Genomic DNA, 20,430 nt, shown 5'->3' on the forward strand with positions numbered 1-20,430 from the left:
TCTGCTTCTCTTCCCAAAGTGTCTTTCAGAGTGCTTTCATTAGTAAATATGCTGTCATTGTAACAAATACGATGCTGGCTTTAAACCGATGAGAAAATGGCCAAAGTACACATGCTTTATGGTCTGACAGGAAGCTGGCCTGGGGCTTTAGGTTTTGTTTGAAATCTACAGAACTATAAATATTTTTTATTCCTGCTTTACTCTTTGTCTAGAAAGGTTCCCTGCTTAATTTATGTTCTCTTCATCTTTAAATTTTCAGAGTCTTACCTCTGCTTCAGATCTTTGTTAAGTTCATTGCGAGGGAGCAGGAACAACAAATTGAGAAAATCCAAGTGGAAAGGTTGATATATTTCATCCCCAGAGCCTTTGGGTAGTCCTGGGGAGCACAGGTGCTGCCAGCACAACCCTGTGCAAATACTAGGATCTAGCACAGAAGACTGTACTAGGATGGAAGCAGGATCCACCTGCCCTAATTAGGGCAGCTCCAGTAGCAGCATCAGATAAATGCCTCAGACAGGAAAATGTATTTGTAATCCTTAACATGTTGCTGTTCTCAATAGGTGGCCGTATCAAGATAACAAAAAACGTTGTAATGTGCCAAAATAGTGAGAAAAGCTGAAAAACAAAACCAAACCAGATAAAAGGAGAAATCCTAAAAAGGCAGAAAACTGTTAGCCCTCATTGTTGGGTGTTTATATATTCCTCATATAGGTCAATATTTAGGTAGATGTGGGAAAGTACTTGCAAAATATTTTTGATAAATAGCCTATTACTTCTGAGATACAAGGGGAGGAGTTACTTGGCATGCTTTGGGATGGCTTGGTGTGCCCAGGCACCCCCACCAAGTTGCTGTGAGAGCATGAAGTCTCTACTGCTTGATACTGGAATGGTACAGCCATGCGGCTCAAATGGGTCCTGCTATAATCAACTGTTGAATGTGAACTAGTAGAATCCACAAAAAGTCTAATACAAAGCAGAAACTAGTACTGTTTGAAAGCAAAAAAAGAATTCAAAGAATGCTTCTAGTGTGGGCTGGAGATTGTAATGATGTCCACACATCTAAATGCAGCCTGGTTGCTTAGAAATAAATAAACTACATTATCATCTGTAATGACATTGAAGTATAATTTCCAAGACTGTACCCCTAGCAGATGGTTCCAAAGAGTTCTGGGACATTTAGCATAACCATCTCTTCCTCTAAGGGGCAATTTTTCAAGGACTAACAGGAAGCTTTTTAAAATGTGGTTAAGGTCACGTTAAGAGGACTGTGCAGCATTGTTGTGCTAATGTGAGAGAAACTGGAACTAAAGGCTGAGAGGAAAAGTGAAGGTGGATTTTCTAATAGACTTCTCTGTGTTAATGTAAATGCAACCCTACAATAAGCAGCCAAATAAAGAAAAGCAAATCTGATTTAAAATCACCTTAGTTTGCCTGGGTGCTATGTTGTGACCATGAATGAGACCTTTAAGAAGGATTCTGAGTACTAACCTCACTACATTGGAGATACAAAATCAGCAGGTATGAACATTTCTGGGTTTTCTAGGAAAACAATCTTGTGGTCAAAATAAAAGTCTCCTTCTGTTCAACCAGCACTAAAAGCCTGTGAGCAAGGCTTGAATCAGCAAGCTATTAAGATCTGCAGTGAAGTGAATCTATGGTGCTGCTATCACAGCTCCTCCTGGCCTAGTTGCCCACCCAGAGTGCTCTGGCAGCCCTAGCCCTGCTGCAGGTCATTTCACAGGGACCTTTCTATCCCAGGGCTCACCTCCTGGTGATACTTCATTTCTTTCTTCCCCACTTTAAGAAAGAGCCATCACAGCTAGCCAGCAAGGGAATAAACAGTGTGTTTTACAAAGAACATGTAAACAAATAAGCTGCTCCCTCTAACATAAACCTGTATGTCAGTGATTTCTGAGTGCCTAACGTTGCAGGTAATTTGTGCAGTGATGGATATCTCTAACTACTACTATAAGTTGGTGCCTTTTTTTTCCCCATTCTTAAATGTGCAACAACTTGTACTGACAGGTAGGAAAAGTTTGCATTTCTCTAGTTTGTTTTGCAAAAACAACATCTGCATGAAAGACATGGGTGTATTGTATTTACTGGGTACACCTACGGTCTCTCACACAGCGCTCTCCAAACAGCCCTTGTGTGCTAACTTTTCCCTGTCATTTAGCTTATAATATTAAGAACTTGAACAGAAATGCTATGAGGAATGGAATTGGTTATATCACTTTTTTTTTTTTTAATTTTGTTTTTTCTTTTTGATCATCTTTTACATACCTTGCAGCTGGATGCATAGTTTCAGCAGTGAGATGCCTCCAGCTGTGGGGTTTTTTTTGGTAAATAAGCAACCAGTTTAAAGATCAGAAGTGAAATGGGAATGGGGCCTCTTTCTGCATCCTCTCACTGCTGCTGATCCAAGGTAGGAGGAAAATTTGGACCTCCCTAGACACTAAATTAATTGTGGGTGTAAGAGATCTGTTATGTGCCTCCATCTCCATGGGGCATTTGGTACGAAGCTGAATATGGTGTCTTGCTTTGACAGCAGTAGGTAAAAAGGTCAGGCTAATCTGCTGTCATTCTGGGAGGGGAAACCTGCAAGAAATGCAGTCTTTCCCAACATCCCTCTCCTAGAGCTTCCTATAAATTCCCCCTGCATGGAGGAGAGTGAGCTGTGGCAGAGGCCCCAGAAAGGTCTGCCCACCTGTGCATGATGTCTGGAGTATTCAGAGCACTGAGTGAAAAGCGCACGAGTAAGATGGCAACTCTGGGTGCAACAAGCAGGGAATAATGGCCCTGCTAACTATACATGACTCACTGCAGCTGCTGCCTGCCTCTGCAGCACGAATCTTTGTGTACTCTCAACCTGCTGAGAGTAAGCTGAATTCAGACTGTTACCCCTTGTAGTACTCTTCTTGAATACCTGTGTTTCTCCTTGGTTGATTTTGCTGGGATTTGCTGCTCCTGCTGAAAACAACAATGGCTGTGTTTGGAGAAAGCTTTTGTAGTGAGGTTATTTCAAGCATTTTAGTAAGCATCTTCTGTAGTAGTGACACTTTCTTTTGCCTCTCACATTACTCCTTTCTCTCAAAACTCCACATGGCTTTTCTCATGTGAATGTGTGGAATGGGCAGTTACTACCTTAGTTTCCTTGTAAAAGGGTAGTTAGTTCTGAAGAGATGCCATGTGCATGAGACGATCCTGACCTTCTCACATTACTCCAACAGTTGCCTAATGAGAGTGCAAGGTGATGAACAAATCTTTAATTGTTTTGTCTGGTTTGGTATACTTGTTGTGGCAGTGAATTTAAGACTGATGTTCTGACTTGGTTATTTTAACTCTTTGTGAAGCAAGTGTGTGTGCAGGCTTCCTCTGGAAGGTCCCAACACTAGAAGTGTAATCCAGATCAGGGCCGTGGGAAAAGGTGTGGCTAGCACTTGGGATAGGTGAGAGGTAAGGGCATTGCTTTTGGTTTTTTGTGGCCACGGAAGTGTGAGGTCTCATTTCTCCAAAGGGGCAGGAAGTAGAGAATTGTGCCCTGGAGGTGTTTTGGGGAGACAAAGAAATGGCAGCACATCTCCTATCAACTAAGAGGAGATTAAAAAGCCTCTGGACTAAGCATGAAGAACCTACCAACAGAAGCAGAGTAAGTGCAGACTTAGGAGGTGTTGCCAAGACAGATATGGACCATGAGATCAGCCTCCCCCAGTTTGTCAGATCACCCCCCAACCCATCTGCAGCACCCAGCTGTGCTGGCTGTGACCATAATTCACAGAAACTGCCAAGTGCTGTTCTCCTTAATATGACAGATCCGTCTGTGATAGCTGTGCTCCAGCCAGCCCTGGTGAGCGTGTGGGGAAGGATGGTGCCCGTGTGGGTAAGATTTATGTTTGTTAGGGCTGTGGTGAGTAAGCCTGCAAGGGCTGCCTTCCCCTTTTCAAAAAGTCAAGATTTATCTCCCCAACACATCCTAAGTCTCTCTCTCTTTTAAAATAGCTATCCTCAGAAAGCTTACATGGTCTGGTTTCTCCACCTGCCCTCACATGGTTTCTCCTTCTCTCTCCCCAAAGTTGTCATCTCCTCTTGCAATTCTTGTGGTGCTGCTTTTCCTGCTGCTCAGCTGCATGTGCAGGCAGCTGTAAAATGGAGTTTACAAGACTCATGATCTACGAGAGCTGTGCCATGGCACCGCAGAGGTCAGGTTCTTGTACATTCCTCCTTACAGCTGTCTGCACGCAGAGCTGCATGCAGGCAAGTGGCAGGGAATGTTGCTTCCCTGATGGGAGCTTACAGAAACAAGAATATAGTTGGAAAAATAGTGTGAATCATGAATCCTTGCAGAACCTGATTGCAAAGTTAAGAACTGTGAAGCATTCCTGGAAAAGGGGGTACATTTTGGAGAGAATAATAAATTGTGCAAGCACCTCTGGGTTATCTGTTTGATGGCAGGGTATGCTTCTCTTGGTTACTTAAGGGTTCAGCTCCTTGCAGATGTGACGATATTGCCTTGCTTCACAGAAAGAACTAACGTCAGGCAAAGATTGCACACAGTCATATGTGACTGAATGTACTTGAAGAGTACAAACTGAGAATACAATTAACAGTATTCAGAGGAGGGCAAGTTCCCTGTCTTATATTCAGATGTGTCTGTAGGGTTAATTTTTCAGATGTTTGAGTGATCTAGGACCATAAATCTCTCAGCTCCTACATGGGTTTTCTGTTTTTTGCCACAGTGAATACGCAATAAATTACTGCTCTGTATGACTACAGACAACGGATTGTGAAAGCTGTCTTTTGCAGCTGCACAGCCTGTCTTAAGAAGTAATTTTAGGGAGTTTTTTTAGCTCCTGCTGCTGCCACCATAGGGAAAAGTTTCTTGTTCTGTATGTTGTTCTCTTTGCCACTCTTACTCCACCTGCCTCTGGAAAGTGTTAAGGATGATGCTGCGAAAAGGAAGGTTGCAGAACCCAGCGCTGCTGGTTAACCAGGAGCATGTAAGAAAGCTGAGCAGCAGGCAGTGGGGACCTGGGAGAGGGGAAGTGGGTGGTATGTGTGTAATCAGGGAGGGAAAACTTGTCGTTTTTAAAGCTTGTCTTGAGCGAGTCTTCTCTCATTAGCCTGAACTGATCCTGCTGCTGAGGCAGGCTGACAAAGACAAGACTTTCTAGCTTTGGTTACCAAAGAAAGTTGACCTTTTCATGAAGCAGCCACATCACTTGTTTCTTTTACTGATTTTGTTTTACTTTCTCTTACTGGATCCTGACAGGCCACAGTATGATAAAGGGGATATGGCACCAGGAACCAATTTATGAGTATAAAGCATCTTAAGGCTAGGGTGACTTTTGAGGAGTGATCTAAAAGCAGGGATCTAATACCCTGGGGAAGCAGAGGGACAACAGGCATCAGGGCCTGTAGGATGCAAGAACTGGGTACACTGTTCCACCTACGAGGGATCAGTTTTCTAGCAGAAGCACCAGTTTTCAACCTCAGTTTAGTATATCACAAATCAACATACTACATTAATGCAAGTTAGCTCAAAATATTTAAGAAGAAAGAAGGGAAAATTCTCCAACAAATAATTCTCTATGGTCACAGCTGGCTGCAGATAATCCTGCTTGTGAAGTGTAGGATAATTATAGGGGAGTGGGCGGGTTCCTCCCTTCCCCACAAAGTTTTGGCTTACTTGAGATGAGGCCAGGCAGTGGGAGCTAGTGGGGGCTGCTTTGGCAGCAGCACCTTCCAGAGCACTCCTCCTTCCCACTGAGCTCTGGGTTTGGCACCGCCAGAGCAGCTGGGTGTAACAGTGCAGCCTCCTGCCTCCTGTGGGTGCTGCGTTCCCCAGGCTGTTTAGGGCTTCCAGGCTCAGGAACTGCAAAGATAATGCTTAGATGGTGGTTTTCTCTAGGTGATGACTTCACCACTTGGGAAGAGTGGACTGAGAGAGGAAAATCTGTGAGACTTGAAGATAGCGTCAAGGGCTCTGTAATCTGCTCTGGTCCCAGATCTGTCCAAGGATCTATACCCACAGTGCTATGAGTGCAATGCTATGAGTGTCAGTCTCAGCTGCCCCTAAAGTCAAAGTCAGCTTCCTTTGGGGCAAAGAAGGTTGTGCCCTTGCCCTTTTTCCCTTCATATGCCTTGCTCCCAGAGCCAGGAGCTGAAGCTAAGCCTGCTGCACGTCATTAAAACTGGAAGTCAGAGATGCCACTATCTGCAGGTGCTGCTTTTGGGTGACTTAGGGAAAGCATACTGAAAAATTAAGTAGAGAAGGTATAATCATAATGCTGGAGAATTGTTGAGAAGTGTTGGACAGATGGACAATTGTGAAACCAGAAAAAATGGGAGGCTTTTGTGGGATATTTAAGGGGGCTGACTGAGCTTTTGGAGATCATAGAGGCAAGAACTGCTTTGGGGCTAGGCAAACGATTTTGATCTAATTGGAGGAAATGGTAAGACAAAGCAGATAACAAATGAGGTAAGAGGATGAAACAAGAGACTCTGAGCAAAAGGTAGGAAGAAGCAGGAGAGACTAAGAAGCATGAGAAAGGGAGACAAATCTTTACAATAAGGTGGGGCTAGAAGAGTAACTCCCCCATTGTGGGACGGTAGACTATTCAAAGTGGTAAGGTGGTACAGTGGAGAAGTGTGGTACATCTTTCTCCTAGAAACTCTGTGTCTGTCCTCCTGATCACTGAGCAGCAGCAGGTATGATGTGTAAACTACAGCTGAAAAAAAGAAACATTTTGTCACCAGTTCTGACAACAAATCTTGTACATACATGAAGCATCTGAGCTTTAGACTTACATGTCTTGCGGTGCTAGGGTTGGGCAAGTTGCTGACTTAGAATGTCTTGAAGGCCCTGATGATTCCCAAGCAGTAGAGACAATAGTCCATGTTCTGCAACTGTAATTATGCAACAACAGCAAGGCAGGCAGCCTGACAGGCCTTCAAAGTGGTGTGTCTGTTGATTGCTTTAGGGCTTTTCAGGACATCAGGAAAGCAATGCAGAAAACAACCCCCTTGTACTTCAGCACATTCCAGGAGCTGGGGATGAACTGTCTCAGGACAAATTTTGTGCTTGTCTTGCATTACCTGAAATTGTGCAGTTCCAGGATACCTGTCCCCTATACACAAACAAGCAGATCTACCCTGGCCTCCTTGTGGGGCGTAGTGCTGATACTAATTTGTGGCTGAGGTGGAATATAGACCCTGGTTTATCTTCTAGAACATCTTGGGGATGGGGAGACAAGCTCTGTCACAGCTTGCACATGTCAGTAGTTGGCAGTATAGAGTCCATTCAGCTGTTTGTGTGCTGGCACATTTTCCACAGTTCTACCATCTCCTCTTCCTCTCCCCCACCGCCTCAGCTGGCTTAGAGACCAACAGGATTGCCTAACATTTCAGAATGCCAGAAGACCCAGTTGGAACACACAGCATACTTAGGGGAAGAAGCAATTAAAACCACACAGAGTACTTTCCTAACAAGATCACTGCCTTGTGCTCACTGGACTGCAGCTCTGCTATTGCTGAAGACCCCATTTTTTCAGAGCACACTGATGTGTTCATGCAAGTATTAAGACATCATTCCTTCTCCTGAATTCTGCCTGTCAGTGTCTTGGGAGCTGAAATACTATCAGAATTGAGGTTTGATTTTTTTCTCTGGGCCTACAGATGCATTTTTGTGTCGCTGGTCAGGAGTCAATTGTCCCAGTGTCATGAACAAACTCTTATAATGTGTAATGGTAAGTGGTCAAGGGCTGTGTGAAATTGATGCATACAGCTGATATGAAGGGGAAGTGCTTTCATTTCTGGAAATATAGGGGGGAATAGAAGACATGAGGAGCAGTGGGGAAGATCTGGGAGGCAGTGTGTCATTCAGCCTTGTGTAAAAGAAATACAGGATTTGATGTGATTTGTCCAAGAGATGGATGGGGAAGTGACTGAATACTGTGTTTTTCAATCCTTTAAGAATTTTAATCTTATGTGTTTAGTCTCTAAATACTTTGATCTTTTATGGTACCCACTTGTCTACAGACCAGGCTGATAACAATAATTCCAAGCTCTTTCCTAGCTTTCTTATTCTGCAATCTTGAATGAAATTCAGCCTTATTCTCCATAAATAACCTTCCTCATTCCCCAGCTGTCTCCTAGAGCTAGTTCTTTTCTGACCTCTCACTTACTGACACTGTATTGACCTTGCACTTCCCCCACAGTCCCACTCTGCCAGTGTCTACATCCCTATTCTTCCTCTGCTCTTTTGCACTATTTTAATGTTGTTTTTTTAATAATAGGGCCTACCATTTCCTTAGCCACACTTCTTCAAATAAGCTTGAACAAGCCTCTTTATCCACAGAGTTCATACAGAGTAGTAATAAATTACTACTGTTGGGAATGATTTTGATGTTTTAATCCCTTCTCTCTGATTTCAACTGTATGTTTCTATTAGAAATAAAAAAAGGGAAAAAAAAAGGCAGTGCCAATGTTTTAAAACTGAAGAGAAACAAGCCAATGTCTGTGCCAGTGCCTTATCCAAATAGAATTTTTTGTCTTTAATTGGATTTTCATCAGTGTATAGCAACAATTACAGCAGCTTCTCAAAGGCTTTTATTAAACTGCTAAGGGATTGTTCAGGCATTTTATGCTCCCATCATCCTCCCATTTTAGGCAGTGTAAATTCTCATCTGAAAAAAATTGCACGAGGAAGCTTTTCTTCTGCATTTGCAGTTAGGCTGCAGATTGAAATAATCAGAAATAATGTGCCTAGGATAAGTGTGCTAAAACTTTTGAAAAAGGGCAAAGAAGTCATGCACATCGTATCTGCATGTGCACTTTGTGGTTTTGTCTTGTTATTATTATATAATGCTGAACAAAGTGTTTCTCCCTGACCAGTATTTATTTTTCTGTCATTAGATAAATTGAAGTATTGGTTGAAGCAAGAATTTGTTTGCCTCCAAAAAGGAAAGCAGAAATGTTTTTAATATTGATATGTTCTTAAAACAATACCATGAAATGTACGTTTCATCTTTGTGTGGCTGCAAATCAAATTCATTTATTTTAAAAAGCAGAAATCTTAACTCTAGGTGTCAGTACTGCAAACTGAATATGGAGCTCTGAAAATGAAGTTTTGCTAGTCTCTGACTCCTTTAGTGTCACCAGAAATAAAATGCTCTCAGCAGTTCTGCTGACATTAAGGCTGAAGAAGAGAGTTCATGCTTGAGGTTCATGGCACAAGTAGGAATTGCGGCATTCTCTTACACAGCCTCTTTCTAGCCATATTTAAATGTGTTCTTACTAATAGGATCTAGTAAGTAATTTTTATTACAAAGGAAAGAATGAGGACAAGATCTCTCTCCAAACAGTGTCCAGTCTTTACGTGTGTAAAGCCTTTTCCTTCATTTATTGCTAGGTCTTAAGTGGACATCCAAAGTGATGAGAGAGCACAGAGTAATGATGTCTTTTTCTTGTTCTAATCAGCTAAATTAATGAGGTGGATGAAGTTTATGTGACTATTTGCTTACACTTGAAAATGCACAATAGCAGAGACATCAGGGAAGGAACAACTTGGTTTTTCAGCCCCTAACATTGGCAATTATGAGAAGTAAATAAAAGCATTTTGACTGTGGGTATACTGAAGACTCCAAAGCACTGCCTTTGACTTTGCATCTTGTAGCCTTATAAGGAGTTTGGTTTTGCCATTCTTGCTGTCACAGTCACCATATATTTTACTTTTAATTACATCCTGATGGCATTTATCAAATACTTAAGGTACTGTTTGAAGGATGATTTTGAATGTACAGAAGTGCTCATGCTGAATAAGCTGCTTCTAAAACAGTGTGATTCTGACAGGAGAGCACAAAAGCCTTTTTAATACAAATTTGGAGTAATTCAAATAGTTTCCTCCTGCGATACATCATTTTCCCACCTCAAATGCTGGGGCTCATTGACAAAAGTCATGTCTCATGTTTGGGTTTCTTCATGCTTGCAAATCTAACATTCGCTCTGTCCTTTCCTACACTGCTGTCACTTCTGAGCTGCAGGAGGCTTGTACTTTGGAGAAGCACTTCTGCAAGTCATTGAGATTAGAGGTTGGCAAAGCTACAAATGACACAGTGAGGGTAGTGAAATGCACATGTGGAACACAAATGGGGCTCTTGTGAGCCCATTGGGTTGTGTGTGGTCCGTGGTTGAATAAGGTGTCACGTATCTGTTGTTGAACCTGAGCTGCACTTGAGCTGGTATTTCTGAAACACATAATTTCTACATCAGGGACTTGCCTTGCACTGAGTGTGGTGTTTCAAGGGCCTCTAAATACTCTTTCTGTCTTGAAGTATGTACAGACCTTTAGCATCACAACACACCTACATGCTACAGAAGTATAGTTACTTCCATATGTTTATGGAAAAAGTTTATTTTATATACATAAGCAGAAAAAGTCTGTCTGCAGTGCATTTTCCAAGCCCTAGGGTCTGTCTCTACCCATATAGCACCATACTCCTTTTTCAGTCTTTGCTTTCAAAGATATTCTGAAAGCAGCTGGCATGGCCAGAGCTGAAAAGGAAGATGATGCTCACAGGAGTGTCTGGGTTCTGGCTGCTTTCTGGTTCCTGAAGAACAGAACTCTGTGTCCTTACAGCAAAGCAAATTACTGACTTTCCTAGGCAGGCTTGCTGCAGTTTTGCGTCGAACACCTGCAGAGCAGCCAAGACATACCCCACAAATAATGCAGGGTTAAGAATGATCATGGAACATGTGAAGTTGGAGAGGTCCAATAAGGAGTTGGAAGGGACCCAAAGAGATCATAGAGTCCAACCCCCCTGCCAGAGCAGGACCACACAATCTAGCACAGATCACAGAGAAACGCATCCAGGTAGGCCTTGAAAGTCTCCAGAGAAGGGGACTCTACAGCCTCTTTAGGAAGCCTGCTCCAGTGCTCTGTGACCCTTACAGTAAAGAAATTCCCCCTTGTGTTGAGGTGGAACCTCTTGTGCTGCAACTTACACCCACTGCTCCTTGTCTTGTCATGGGGAGCAAGTGAGAAGAACCCATCCTCCCCCTCCTGACCAGCCCTCAGATGTTCCGTGCTCTTCACAAGACTACCTAGCACTCAACCCTGTATGACTATGGTTGGACACGATGATGATTTTAAAGTCTTTTCCAATCAAAACGATTCTATGATTCTATGAGATGCTCCTTGAATGATGTCAGGCTTGGTGCTACCGCCACTTGCCTGGGGAGCCTGATTCACTGAAGGACCCCTTCATGATAAATTCTGCGGGTGGATTTCGTTGGTTTTCCGTTGTGTTTGGCTATTTTTAACCGAGGAGAAAGCAGCAAGGTGCCCCACCACTCTGGTGCTATTGCTCAGTCGTTGCAGCCAACGCAAAAGCACCGTTGGCTGCGTGTGCCGCCGCTGACTCGCCTGCTCTCTGCCCTGCCGCGCTGCTCTGGCAAGCTGCCGAGCCCAAGAGCAAAGGGGCGGCGGCGGCAGCGGCAGCTCCCGGTGCGGAGCCGGCTGCCCCCCTAGCTAGCTGCCCCCCCAAGCGGCGGCGCACGCGGCGCGGCGGTTTAAAGTTGCGCCGGCCGGGCGGGGCGGCGCCGCTCCATTGGCCCGCGGCGGCTGATTTGCATTGACGCCAGCGCGGGCCGGAGGTCAGCGCCAGTGGTGGCTTTTATTGGCTCCGCGGCTGTCAAGCGCCGGGGCAGCGCTGGCGGGGGCTGGGCAGGCCGGGAGGGCGGGGTGGGGCGGGGCGGCTGCCGGGGCCGCCGCCGCCGCAGCTGCTGCTGCTGAGGAACATCAATAATAACAAGGTGAGCGCGGAGCGAGGCCAGGCGGCTACGAGGAGAGAGGCACTTCTCTTGCTGGAAGGGACGCGGACACCACGGCCCCGGGAACCGGAGCACTCGCCGCTGCAACGCTTTCCGCCGGAATGGGACGCTAGGACTTCTACTTCTTGCTCTTCTTAATTTTTTTTTTGAAACCCCAAACAAATAACAGCCAAATAATATTTTTTTTGCCCCCTCGCCGTTTCGCATCCTTTTTCTGACCAAAAAATCCACGCCAACATGGAGGCTCTTTGATGCCTTCGCCGGCGGAGCAGGCTCCTCCCGCGGCTCTGGGAAGCCTTCGGCGCCGTGCCCTGATTTTCCGGGGGCCGCCCCCGGGTCTCGGCCCGGTGGCTGAGGGGGGCTGCTCGCGGCCCGGCCATCGGCGCTGAGCCGGGAGCCCGCGCCCCGCCGGGCGGGATGCTTCTGCGGCGGCCGGACAGCCCCGCTGCCGCCTGACCGGGGGCTCCTTGCTACCGCGGGAACCTGAATGTCAGCCCCGCGGCGGCCGCCCGCGAGCGAGGCGGCGCGGGACATGCCCAGCGCGGCGTGAGGGCGCAGCTGGCTCCCCGGGGCAGCGGGGCAGTTTCCCGTTACTATTTTTAAATCTATTTATTTGAGCCCCTCAGCTCAACCCCAAAAGCACACCCCAAAGCACACCCCGGCACAGCGTAGCGCCGAGCGGAACCGCGAGGAGCAAGCGCTGCTCGGCGGGGAGCACGGAAGACGAGGTGGAGAGCGGCCCCCCCCCCCGGCCCGTTCCCGGGTTAATCGGTAACGCTGTGCAAACCTAGGTGGAAAATGCGCCGTGCTCCGGACTAGGAGGGAGGAGATGGTGCAGTGCCCCCGGCCGCTCTGAACGCTAAGCCGAGAAGACGCCGGGGTGTGTGTGCGTGTGGTTTGGGGCTTGGGGTTTTCTTTCTTTCTTTTTTTTTTTTTTTTGGGTTGTGTTTTTTGGTTTTTTGGGCTTTTTTTTTTTTTTTGTTATTTTCGATTTTTGCCTTCCCCTATCCTTTTTTAACTTTTTTTTTTTCAACCCAGAAAGAAAGAAAACCCTACCGAGATTGTCAGATGGCCTAGAAAAATTAATAATAATCTGAAAATATGAAGTCGGCCGGTTCTTGATTTCCCCCCTTCCCTTCCCTCCAGCTCCCCAGTACACTGCTGAGATTGAGATAAAAGGACCCATTTCCCGGAGGACAAGGAGAACAGACACGTTTTTGGTGGTGTATGGGGAACCGATGGCAATGCTTCACAGTGTAGCGGAGACGCAGGGAAGAGATTCAACCTGTTAACAAAGAATCAGGGAGAAAATACCAACGGGAAGGAAAGAGTGAGATATATATATACACACATATATATATATATACAATATAGAATTATTCCCCAGGTGGCCACAAAGCATGGGTTGTGCTCCAAGCATCCACATCTCTGACAGCAGAGTGGTCTATCACAGTAGCAAAGAGTCTGAGGAGTGCAATTCCCCTCACCAGACCAACACAACCATGTCTCAACAGCAGCAAGGCAACCCCGTCCCAGGATTATTCATTAAATCCTCCAACACATCCACTTATAAGGTGAGGACTAATTCCTCTAAGAAAGACAAGAGAGAGAACAGCCAGAGCATGGAGGCAGAGACCCAGACCAGCAGATCCAGTGTTAAGGTAAAAAGGGTGCTAAAGCACTGTTTCTCTCAGAACAGGAGTTGGCTGTAGCGGTTTAACCTAAGGAGTCTCCCTGCCGAAGCGATTCGTTGTGGGGGAGATTTTTCTGGCTTGATCTGTTGCTTTCATTTATGAACTAATTAGGCTCATGAAACGACTTTTTAGATGTACCTAAGCCTCTTCATTCCACAAAAGGAGTTGTCCTGATGCTGGGAAGGTCAGCTTCGGTAATCGTCCTTGCCAGTCGTTATAGGCAGGAACACAGCTTCTGAACACGGAGGGCCCGTTGGTCTGTGTTCATGGTGGGACCGTGCCTTGCATGGGAGCTAGGCTGCCACTAAGTCCTGTGTTTTAAGAGTTTGTTTGTTCTGGGGTGTCCAGCATGCCTGTTTGTGCTTGCCTTGTTTGGAAGCCGAGGCAAAGCTCTGTCTGAAGTGATCTGTTAGCTGGGCTGATCAGTTTGCACATCCTCTTCCATTCAGAAAGTTGAGAGAGCGGGTTTTGCTCTGAGTGCTGATTCACATTAACAACTTGTTGATCTTGTCTGTTGCTGCAAATTGGGTATTTTTGGAGCACTTCTGCATATGTAATAGTGTGCATACGTTTGTGTAGAGATACAGCACAAGGCTGTATGAAGTTGTCAGACATATAGTGAAAGAAAATGTGTCATTTGTGATTTTTTTTTTTTAAGTTAGTGGTGCAAAGTGCTTGCTTGTCTATTTACATTCTACTGATGGGCTGTTTGTTTATGGGTTGTACTTTAGTTCCTGATCCTGTAGGTCTTGATTATTCCACATATTTGCTTTTCTTGGGGGGAGCTATCTCTATTTTGTAAAAGTACGTAATTGCAAATATTAAAGACACCCAAATTGTAGGAGCCCAGAGCATATTATATAACATGTCTGATCTGCTCTGGGTTATAGTGATAAGAGTTGGGGTACACATGCCGTGACTATCAGATACAGGCTTGAGATGCAGCCAGGAACTACCTAAACATCAAGTGTTTTGCAGACCTATAGAGACTGTAATGATTTTTAGTTTTCTGAGGCTTTTTACATGCTGGTTAAGGTAGTTTCTAGGGTACTGATCTGGAATATTTTTTTTTTTTTTTGGTACTGTGGATGATTTTCTTCAATTGCTTTCCTCAAAATTGTATAATTTTGGTTCACAGGAGTTTTAAAAATAGAAATCTAGAAATGAGAAGACTACGCTAAGTAGTGAATACAGAATTAACAATAGGGCTTGACGTGAAGCTGAAGAGTTATGTCCTAAACTCTGCTTTTGTGTAATAGCACTGTACAGGAAACTGAACTTTACTGTCCTGCTCACACACGATAGACATGCCTATAGCATATTTAACATGGTAACCACAGTAAGGAAACTGAAGTTGTCATCAGAATCCTGACAGTTGTTTTGCTATGTGAATTTTAAATTGTGATTATAATTGCACATTACAAAATCTAACCCAAAAAATATTGTTAAAGTTTATATTCTGTGAATTTGTTTTCTTTTTGCTGCTTACAGGGGTAAAACCAGTTCTAAAACCAGTTTTCAGAAGCTTGCATGGGAAGCAGTCTTAAGTTTTGCTAAATGTTGTTCTGTTTGTAAACTTCATAAAATTTCTTCTTACTGGGTTTGGATAATTCAGCCATATGCTACATGGTTGATCTTGGTTCATATACATACTGTAATCTCATTGGCAGTCATTCTGATTTTTATCACTCAGTCATAGTTTCTGCCCCTGCCGTTGCTCTAAACAAATTGCTGTGAAAAGATGGGTTTGGAGAAATGAGACTGGAATTCTGGTTGTGATCAGATGAATTACAAAATCCATTGGACAAATCACATCTGTATGGTTTTCATGTGCAAAATCCTGGAATACTTTTCAGAGCTGTAAAGCAGCATGGTATTCTCTGCTTCTGTCATAGTCTGTGTAGTATGATCAGATGTACAGTTGTTCATGTGCTCGGTGACTGCATTGTCTCGGAGATTGTGCTGGAGAGTGGGCTGTGCTGTCACTGGAGGGCAGTTTTCACAGTACAGTGAAGCTGTTTGGAAGTGTGAGAACGCCAAAAATAAGGGACAGAAGCTTGAAATTCCTGAAGCTGAAAAGAGCATTGGGCAGGATGTTGTGCTGTTTTGGAGTTAAAAGGATATTTTTGATTTGAGGAAGAACTGTATGAATTAGAGTGCTGCTAGGAACTATTGCTATTCTTCCAAGTATGCTATAAGCCTTTTGTGCTTTGGCCAATGGTTGGTGTCAATAGCCAGTAACCTGCCTGAATGGCATTTTCACTTGGTTTCAGGGTGCTTTAACTGAAATCCGCTCACATTCTTTTTGTTGTATATGCACAGATTAAAGCCAAGAAAATTCTATGTGAGAGAGAAGTGAAAAAAAAGGAAGAAAATTTGGCCCATGTGTAAACCTCATAATTTCACTTTGGCTGGCTTTAGCATGAAATTTATTAGAATATATATAATAGGTGATGCAATAACTTCTACTGAATCAGTTTGTTAGCTATAGTGCACATTTTTTACGTCAGTGTCATTAAAAGAAATTACCTATGCTAACTGTAAAATGTTGTTATATGTAATTAGCCCCCCCAATTTATTCTGGCTTTACATTTCTGTCTGATATCTTTCTTTGGTTAAATAGCAGAAGATCACTTTCTGGATGTGTGGTGTGAGCATACTGTATGTTGTGATTTACATCAATTTGCAAACTGTAGCTGAAAAAATAACCTGTTCTTTACTATTATGGAAACTCCTAAGTTTTTCTTTAGCAGATTTGTAGAGCTGTCCTGCAAGTGTGTGTGTATGTGTAGAGATAAATACCTATTTCTGCTGTATGATCCTATGAGAAATGAAGAAGTCCTTTCAGTGCACTATTTTTGGTCATGGCACCTGCATCTCCCTCCTTAATTTGTAGTATCATATATGGTTTTGGTTATTTTTTTAGGAACTTGGAATGAGTGCAGTATCTAAAAACTAGCCATGAAAACCCTTCCATTAATTTTCAGTGTGTCCAGATTAAACTCTGGACCTCTCCCAGAGAAAGACATGCAAGACTTAACTACAGTAACAGAGGTTTGCATATCTAAGTGCTATACTAAAAATATCAAATGAACTTATACAGGATTGTTGTAAAGGAAAAGTTTCCTGGTCTTTGTAAATTTTTTTTTAAGCTCTGAAAGTCTCAAGAAAGTGCTTTCAAAATTGTGATAATCTGCCTGTTTCATATATATTAGTTATGATTTTCTTCAGGCATTTTGTGTTGTTGAATTTATGGCAAAGGTGCTCAGCATTAGAGAAACCTGCTTAAATACCTTTAAAGTAATACCTCTGTTTAATTGATAGCTTAAGTGGAGGAAATGCTGGAACGGTGTAAGGATTTTGTGGGCATTTACTTAAAAGTGACTTGGATATGTAAGGGCTATGTAAGTTGCTTGGATATGTAAGCATATGCTGTCTGAACATCACGTGTGTGTCACTCTTCTGTGGTGCACTAATAGGCACTGTAGCACATACACTGCACGTTTAGTTTGCCCTTGTCATTCTTTCATGTAGGTGAGATTTCCTTTCCTTCCTCTTGTGTAACTCTCCTTGTGTGTATATTTGACATAGTGTGTTTGTGTGCAAGGGGATCAGAGAGTAAATCCAAGCTTCCTTTACATTAAAAGTAGTCCAAGCCAGCAGGAATAAATATGAAATAGCCTTTTAATTTACCAGGTGATATGGAAGAGGCAGTTTAAATCTGTGGCACTGCAGCCACTAACTTTTCTTCATTCAAGCCCTGTGAAACGGCCTGAAAATTTTACAGTGACTGCAAAACAGTGGTTGCATAATTCTGCATATAGGAGGCTGTATGAAGTGGATCTCATTTCAGCATTTAGCAGCACATTATTTAGTCTGCTAAGCTGTCTGCTCTTTTCCTGTCTGCTAATTCCTTCTCTTTGGAACACATAAGCTTTCCCTCCCTTTGAAACTCCCACATGTACTGTTCATGCTTCCACTGAGGCCATCAGCCCTCCCTTGATTCCTCCCTGTTCCCACTGAAACTGTCCTCAGTCATTTTCCCGACAAACCTCCCATCACCATTTCCCTCCCACTTCCACTGACGTCAGCCCCCCTGTACAGAGATCCTTGCTCCCACTGAGAGGATCCTTCCCACGCTGAGATACACAAACCTTTCTCAATCTTGATGGCTCCAGACTTTCAGTCTGATGGTTTTTATGCTGTTGTTGCAAGGCATGAACCTTTCTCTCCAGGGGATGGAAGTCTGATTTTCAGATGGTGTGAAGCAGACTGGTGTACTAACATGTGAACTGGGTTCACATTTATTTATTTGTTTATTTTACCTTTTAATTTTCTGTTGCTTGTAGTGTATGCTGGATAAAACCCAACTGTAAATTGCTCACAGCGTGTAGATCCTTACCCTGCTAAGATAGCATAAGCTGTTTTCCCGACTTTAAAAGCATTGTTGTTACCTCTTCTGGTTATACAAACCCACTCATGCAAAATGTATCACTGCATCTGAGGGCAATTTCTTGCGTGGCAGTGATGAGTGAGGTTAGATGTCGAGGGTTTTTTGAGTGCTTTCTGTTGGTAAGAATTTCACTGAAACTCTATTCAGTTGTAAATTCATCTGCTAGGCATGAAACATTGATTTCTTCCTGCCCTTTGTAGTATTCTTCATTTGCTTTGCATCTCTTGTCTGACCATTTTAGGCAGTTAATTTCTAAGCTTTTAGTTTTCTGAATGTGTCAATAGAGGAAAATTTAAAACCAGGCCTTTATCGCTATAGTTCAAGGCATTTATCTTACTGTTGTGCCCTTTGTATTCTTAATTGTATATCTCAGACTGAAATGTAGGTACATCCTCAGTGAGAAATATTCTAGTTGTAGCATCTACTTATTGGAAGTGAAGTGATAGACTTATTGGTTTTCCCTCTAGCATTTCCAGTGTTACACGTGGTGTAAAATTCCAGTGCAAGGTATCAGCATTGCCTTGATGTTTAAGGTGTCAGCAGTTAAGATTTTGCATCCAAGATGCTTAGTCTAAGTATAAATTAAATATAGGAAATGGTTGCATCCACTCATGTTGGGCATGACATATCAACATTTTAGATTAGAAGATGCTTACAGTCTGTGTGAATAGGAAGAATGGCTCATGAAGAGGGTTGCTCACAGGTCATCTGAAACTTAGAAAAAATATTGGTTGGCGATTGTTTTGCTTCCCTTAATGCATGCTTTAATATCTGTTCCTCACATTCAAGTAAATGTCCATGTCAAGGAAATGAGAGGCATTTGAATGAGAATTATTTTTAACATCCATTGAAGTTGTTACATCCAACAGTTGTTGCTACCAAGAGTGACATATTGCTGTTCTACTTCAGTTATTACATGAACTTTGGTTCACCTCTCTTGGCCATCACATTGAGAAGGGACTCCAGAACTGGCTCTCTTAAGCAGCAGTGACAATACACTGAAAATATTCCACTTTTTGAGCAGTTGGAATGCCAACTGACTTTCACATGAGTCCTCAAAGAGGAAATAAATATTTAGAGATATGGACAGCCAAGCTCTTAGTAGCTCTCAGCAAAAAGTGAAAGAAACCTAAAGCAAATAAAGTAATTTGCAGACTGGCCCCAAGGTGAAGTTGTTTCAATACAAGCTTTACGCAAGATGTCATTTTTGTCAGGGGACCTCAGAAGCACCTGCACATATAGGAGAACAATTTAGCATTGTGTTCTATTTTGGTGGTGTGTATGGATATAATATGCCTACATTGTAACTGCTTTACCATCTATGGATGGAGTTAAAGCATTGTTAGTGCTTCTGAGATTGCACACAAAGCACAATTTCATGGCAAAGTGCAGTTTTCAGTGTGAATTGCAGTGATTTATATGTCAGACACTTATGTCTAGTAGAGGTTCACTAGGAATTTGTTTGGCACTGTGACACTGTACACATTGTGATCTGTCTATTGGGTAGAACAATGAGGTGGTCAAGAAGTTATGCATGGGGCAGCCATGTACCCTTGTGGCCAAGAAGGCCAATGGTATCCTGGGGTGCATTAAAAAGAGTGTTTCCAGCAGATCACGGAGGTTCTCCTCCCCCTCTACTCTGCCCTGGTGAGGTCCCATCTGGAATATTACAGCCAGTTCTGGGCTCCCCAGTTCAAGAGGGACGGGGATCTACTTGAGAGAATCCAGTGGAGGAGTACAAGGGTGATTATGAGGACAGTCTGAGTGACCTGGGGCTGTGTAGTCTGGAGAGTCAAAGACTGAGAGGAGATCTAATAGATGTATATAAATGTATAAAGGCTGGATGTCAAGAATGAAGGGACAGCCTCTTCTCACTTATGCCCTGTGATAGGATGAGGGGCAGTGGATGTAGACTACAGCACAGGAAGTGCCACCTCTACATGAGGAAGAACTGCTTTATTGTAAGGGTCACAGAGCACTGGAATAGGCTCCCCAGAAAGGTTGTGGAGTCTCCTCTGGAGACTTTCATGACCCATTTGGATATGTTCCTCTGTGACCTGTGCTAGATTATGGTCCTGCTCTGGCAGGAGGATTGGACTCAATCTCTTTCAGTCCCTTCCAACCCCTGACATCCTGTGATCCTGTTTATACCAATCCAATGCAGTCTGTCAATCCAGTCTTAACTTAAATTTGCACAGAATGACAAGTTGCAAATTCAGTAGTTTTTAATGTGTGTGATGTACTAAGCAGATCTGTCGCCCAGAGTCAGAATTTTGAGTTTCAAAGACATCAAGGATGTGATGTTGTTAAAGCCTTCTGCTTTTCATAAAAGATTTCAGTATCCAGCCCCTTTTAGGTTCTTTCTTAAAATCCCTGACCAGCATGATAAATGCTGTGTCACAGTGTGAAATTAAATAGTGAAGTCTGTCATTTGTGCATTCTTCCAGACCATTC

General features: G+C 43.5%; 1 protein-coding gene across 5 annotated transcripts in view; it reads left to right on the top strand.

The window, feature by feature from the left end:
* The first annotated feature begins 11,746 nt into the window (after positions 1–11,746).
* PDE8A (phosphodiesterase 8A) overlaps positions 11,747–20,430 on the top strand; it is a 124,975-nt gene continuing 116,291 nt past the window's right edge. For 2 of the 5 annotated variants that reach the window (XM_064157707.1, XM_064157708.1), the window contains exon 1: positions 12,785–13,490. In XM_064157707.1, the coding sequence (XP_064013777.1) occupies positions 13,230–13,490 (261 nt within the window). In that variant the 5' untranslated portion in view covers positions 12,785–13,229. Of the gene's footprint in view, positions 12,710–12,781; positions 13,491–20,430 lie in introns of those variants that run through there. The other 3 variants (XM_064157710.1, XM_064157712.1, XM_064157713.1) reach the window with 3 other exon arrangements.

This window comes from Pogoniulus pusillus, chromosome 17 (genome assembly GCF_015220805.1).
Source record: "Pogoniulus pusillus isolate bPogPus1 chromosome 17, bPogPus1.pri, whole genome shotgun sequence".
Lineage (NCBI taxonomy): Eukaryota > Metazoa > Chordata > Aves > Piciformes > Lybiidae > Pogoniulus > Pogoniulus pusillus.